The sequence below is a fragment of the Cebidichthys violaceus genome, unplaced genomic scaffold (genome assembly GCF_023349555.1).
Source record: "Cebidichthys violaceus isolate CVI_PGR_0920_01 unplaced genomic scaffold, fCebVio1.0.p SCAF_5, whole genome shotgun sequence".
NCBI classification, from domain to species: domain Eukaryota; kingdom Metazoa; phylum Chordata; class Actinopteri; order Perciformes; family Stichaeidae; genus Cebidichthys; species Cebidichthys violaceus.
This window is the reverse complement of record NW_027176705.1, coordinates 702,788-708,414: the sequence shown is the minus strand read 5'-3', so window position 1 is coordinate 708,414 and position 5,627 is coordinate 702,788. Positions and strand designations below refer to the sequence as shown.

The window sequence follows — 5,627 nt, the reverse complement described above, 5'->3', positions numbered from 1 at the left end:
GATAGTACAAAATATTATTTCCATTCCATTGCCGTACAGCTGCATATCTCTGCTTGCTCGGTCAGGCCCTACTTATGTGATAAAATGATTATCCAGCTCAAGCTCAAGGTGTGTGCGGATCGGCTCCCACCTGTGCAGAAGTAATTACAGTTTCACTCCTCTCCCACAGTTATTGGGAAGGAGACCAGAACTCTGAAAGTGAGACACTACCTACACACTGACCCGCCTGATGGAGTGTAATACACCTGCACATTCACACTCGTGCCCAAAAATGTATTTCCACACACACACACACACACACACACACACACACACACACACACACACACACACACACACACACACACACACACACACACACACACACACACACACACACACACACACACCATTCTTAAAAATGATACATGCTCGTAAATTAGGCCTCATTTTGAGGGATTTATTGCATTCTAATAAGCATCAATGTGATTTAATACAGCAAGTAATGTTAATTTTTACTGAACAATTTAAGACTTCTGGAATCTGTAAAACAGCAGTGAAAATGATCCAATATAGAAAAATATATTTGCAGCAATTGTTCAAGACATTGAACAATTCTTTAGGTTTATCATCGACTGAGAGACACACTAAATCTGGGAATTGCACTAATCTTAAACATGTTCCATAATGTGAGAGTTCAGAGGTAGACCACTGGAATTGAATAAACACTATTCCAAATAATTCAAAGGAAAGTCCTAAAAGACCAATTCAAGAACAACTGTTTCTGCTTGCACATGATCAGCTGTTTCGAGAAGGGAAATGGCCATACATTAATTATGTATTTTATCTACAGATAGAACTTGACATGATTGATAAATAGATTTCAATATACGTCATTTCAAAATCCATTACACATAAAATTTATATCCCCCAACCAACAGTCAAGATAAGATTTTTGGGAGGCACATCATCAACAGTTCTTATGACATTTATTGCATTGCCACATTCCCAAAAGTAGCTAGAGGCTAATAAATCACGAAGGACTGGAACATTCTTATTTCATACGTGGCAAACAAGTTCCTACAGACCACATTTCATAACAGTTTCAGCACCTCAGGTGATTTCTTTTTTACACTCATCCTCGTGCAAAGTGTGTCACGCTGCATTTCCTGTTAAGGGTGTGTTCACAAGGGTGTGTTTGTGTATCCAGCCTGACAACGAAAACAGAAAATCCGACTCCATTTTAAAAGAGCAGGAAAAAAAGTCAGATTATTCAAATCTGGTGAATTAAGAGAATGAAATTCTGCTCTGAATTATAAACAAAAACAATGGTCAATTGTGAGGGACAGTGAGCAACGCAAGCTTTTTGTTGGGAGGAAATTTGGCCCAGATTTCAAACAGATATTTAAATACTCTACTGCACTTCCTCCCTGACCAGCGTCGAGCTGGTGAGTCCACTATGCAAAGCAGAAGTGTGACACTGGCATCACCGCATACTCACTTTTTAAAAAATCTATTCTAACCATCTAAAAGGTCACTTTATGAACACACCCCATAGTTTACACACCAAAGACAGAGGAAAGGTAGTGCCATCCAAGCTAATTACATAAGGTCCATTAACAATTAAAATCCTTGGAATTCTATTTGATAATCTATTTTAACCAGCATCTCCTGTTGGAACATGATAGCTTAATTCCATTTGTGCTGGTTCAGCGTATTTCAGAAAAACATCTATGTAAAGAACAGGGTTTTTTTTTTGCCGGTCTTGGTTTGTTGCTGCTTTGTTTCCGTTGCTGTTGTTCATCTCCTCCCGGCCAACGAGTCTCCCTCGAAGGCCCCGTTGTCATAGCGATGCTGATGACTCTCTGGGTCAGGGCTCACCGGGTCAGTCAGTGGCACCTCGTACATGGATTCTCCCCCCGCCACTGTGATCACAGTGACCTCTGGTGGTGACTCGGCGGAAAGGCTCTCTTTTGTTTCCTCTTCAACCCCCAGGGCCTTCAGGATGTCGCACTTACACATGGGGCAGGTCCGCCTCTGCAGCAGCCAGGGCTCGATGCAGGCTTTGTGGAAGATGTGATCGCATGTCAGCACCGTCACCACTTCCCCTGCCTTGTAGGACTCGATGCACACGGCACACATATGGGAGTCAGAGCTTGTTTCCTCATCCCCCGTCTTGAGTTTGCGCACTCGCAGACGCCCAATCGCTTTCTTGGCCTCCGATTTCAGCTTCCTCTCGGTGCGCCGGTGCATGTTCAGACTGTAGAGACGGTTCGCAGAGATAAACACAAAGTAGGCGATGGAGGCGGCCGTCACGATGAAGAAGGCGATGGACAGGAAGTAGAGCCAGTATGTGTCCATCCACGGTCCATGAGGGCTGCCTAAATCAATAAGCATCTGCACATCTGTCCCATTGATCACCAACCGCACAATCTCCATTCCCTGAGAGTTGCCAATCATGATAGCCACAATACCGGTTGCGTCCGAGTGTGCCATGTGAGTGGTGCTGTTGCCACTGCCGTCCACATTATACACAACCACACCAACTGCTCCTTGACGTTTGGCAGCGTTGATCTTCTCACTGAAGGTGCAGTTTCCCCTTTTAACCAGGGCTATCCATGGTGGGCTGCTGGAATTGCGAGTGTAGACGGGATCTGAGCCACAGCCTTTGGGATTTCCCTTGGGAAGCGTAACGACACCCGAGGCTTTCTCCAGGAGAGAGTTACGACCGTACACCCCACAGTCACAGTATTTGTCCACAGACTCGTTGTTGCTTTTAGTGTAGCTTATTTCCACCATGGCTGTCCAAAACACCAAGGCAGCCGAATAGTGAACGAGCCCTGACAAACACAGCAAAAGCAGCAGACAGTGTTGTGCCTTACCCATGGTAACGCTTGTCTCAAAAAAAAACAACAGCCCTTTGTTAGCGTCTTTAGCTTATTCAAAACTGCTTTGTTAGTCCCAGTTCCTGGTTTGTTCGAGCAACAGCGGTCTGACTGCGGCTATGGTTTCATCCAAGCTGCTGTCTACTGTAATCTGATATGAGGCTTTGGTAACACAACACGAGCTATGCGTCAGCCACTCACCTCTCGTTATCTTTCTGAACCTTGAACACTGAGCCCTCCTCGTCGAGGGCAGGGTGCTGGTATTCAACAAGTAAAAGTGCACAAAAACACACAGACCTGTGCAGTTTCGAGAGCCTAGGAACAGCCTGCGACAAGGCAAGACGCGATAAGCAAATGATAAGATTGCATGGGCATAGGTCAATAACACGGAACAATCCTGAGGAACTAATAAAAGCTGCTATGTTTCCCTTGTGTAACGATGAGCACAGCAACTCAACCAGTTCTTCTAGTTTGTCTCGTTTCCTTCCCCTATTTCTGTGGCTGAGGTCACTGTTGTGAAAACCAAACTGACAAGTCATACTCCTCTACCTTGTGGTAATTTACTCTGAAAGACAGGCAGTCTGCTTCTACCACACACTTTAACAAACACACACACACACACACACACACACACACACACACACACATTATAAATGTGACCTTTAAATCACTTTAGAATTGCGCAGATTATATAATAATGTTTGTGTTTGGATACCTCAAAGCACTTAAGGAGCTTTATTCCACACAGCAAACATACCAGTGACAACTGAGATAAATAGGGTATTGCAGAGTTTCCATTGTATCTTCTTTCAAGAGAAAGCCCACACACACACACACACACACACACACACACACACACACACACACACACACACACACACACACACACACACACACACAGGCTTCCATTGTCAAATGAGATGGAGAAGTTTCTTGCCAAGCTACTACTTTACCTTAGTTGTTTAAAACACACACACACACACACACACACACACACACACACACACACACACACACTGCAGTGCACTGCCCTGACTAGAATGTGCTATTACATAATTTATCTCAGTTGGACAAAACATCTGTAAATAAAAAAAGAGCCAGGTATTTAATCTTTGTATGGCTGCAAACCCACAGTTCTTGATAACAGGAACAATGGTGCTGCTATGACCCTTAAATTACTGAAACTTAAATAATTACCTCGACACAGCAGAAAGTAAAGCACAGTGTGAACCCCATTAATGCCATATTAACCGCAGAGCATTTTGTTGAGTTTTTCTGTTCAAACATTCTACTGTATTAGTGTGACTTTAGGACTTACATGTTCAAGATATCCTAAATGATATCTAATAAAATGATATATAACACGTTCTGCTTCAATGCTGACATCTCCTGGTCAAAGACAGTAACAGTGATACTCACTAAAACATCCAGGCCGATACACTAATAATGAGAGCTGATATAATATGTGATATACTGTAAGTCTATGTCATGAATACAGACCATTTCATCCCAAATACACCTGTAATCTCAGTAGTATTCCATATTGTAGGCTAGGCTGTGATAAAAAATAGGCCAACATATAAAAATGTAATTAGAAAATTGTAAAGTCACAGAAAAAGTCACATGTTATGCAGAGTGCATGTGTTATATGCTAAATACCAAATGAATATATAAGGAATTATTAAATAGATAATGTTATGAATGAATACAGACACATATACAGTATATTTTAGCCCCCCAAAAAGTTAAATAATCGGATTTTCTTTTTTTAAACTCAGCTGAAAAATTATGTCCTCCAGTCAGTCAAAAGTTGAAACTGCTGTAATCAAATAAAAAATAATAAAGTCAGTTATTGTGAAAAGAAGTAGGATGAAATAGAGTTTTGAGAATGTAAGAGTTTTAAAAATGTATTGGTTTGTTTCACAATTGCATAGTTATAGATATTTGTGTCTGAATTTATATGATTACTTATTTAATAATGTATTTTACTTTGGATCTCCACAACATCCAAGGCGGTCACACACAGCTACACATTTCCTTATTGTCAAAAAGTCCAAAAAGTAGTCAAACAAGTGTTGCCATGAAACCAATCCAATCATACCACACAGGGGCGCCATTTACTCAATGTTTGCGTCCATCATATGACAATAAACAACACATCTTAACAAAAGAAGCATGTGCAGCCTAATGGGGTTATCATGCTGGCCCTTCTAATACAATCAAAATGCTAAAAATACTTTTAAAGAATGAATAATGTGGCAATCTCAAGGATATTATGCTTTGCATTCATATAACCTGCTACTTAGAGTAAAACATGCAATCGTATCAGTTTGGTGCAGGGCAACTGACAAAGAAATAAGGAAAGACACTTACGACTTGTTTTGAAGCTCTGTCTCTGCAGTGAAGACAGACTGTCCATCTGTTTAACGTCTCCTGAGCACACATGTTCCCTGGTCTGTGTGGGGGCAACGTGGGACATGTCCAAACAAGTCCCACACCCTGTCACACCCCCTTTCTGTCCCCAGCGTCTACTTGTTGGGTGTAGCCTATAAAAAGAGTTGTAATATGAGTGATTTATAAGAGTTGTACTATAAGTTAATTCAAGCCTATAGTTTGAGTATTCTTACATGTGTGGCCTAACTGTAAAGTTACTGTCACATCTGTATTGATATAGATCATAAACCATGCAGGGTTGGAAAGAGTTCTAGAGTTTTATCCTGAAGTAAAAACAAGTAAAATTACTTTGATACAAATGTAGGCAAC

At 41.4% G+C, this 5,627-nt stretch overlaps 1 protein-coding gene across 1 annotated transcript; it reads right to left on the bottom strand.

The window, feature by feature from the left end:
- Window positions 1-414: 414 nt before the first annotated feature.
- rnf128a (ring finger protein 128a) lies at window positions 415-3,183 on the bottom strand. Its single transcript, XM_068730815.1, has one exon. The coding sequence runs from the start codon at window positions 2,863-2,865 to the stop codon at window positions 1,780-1,782; it is 1,086 nt and encodes a 361-aa protein (XP_068586916.1). The 5' UTR covers window positions 2,866-3,183; the 3' UTR covers window positions 415-1,779.
- Between the last annotated feature and the right edge of the window lie 2,444 nt (window positions 3,184-5,627).

Excerpts from the sequence above, each read along its gene's own strand:
- rnf128a (XM_068730815.1), bottom strand. The coding sequence starts at position 2,865 with ATGGGTAAGGCACAACACTGTCTGCTGCTTTTGCTGTGTTTGTCAGGG.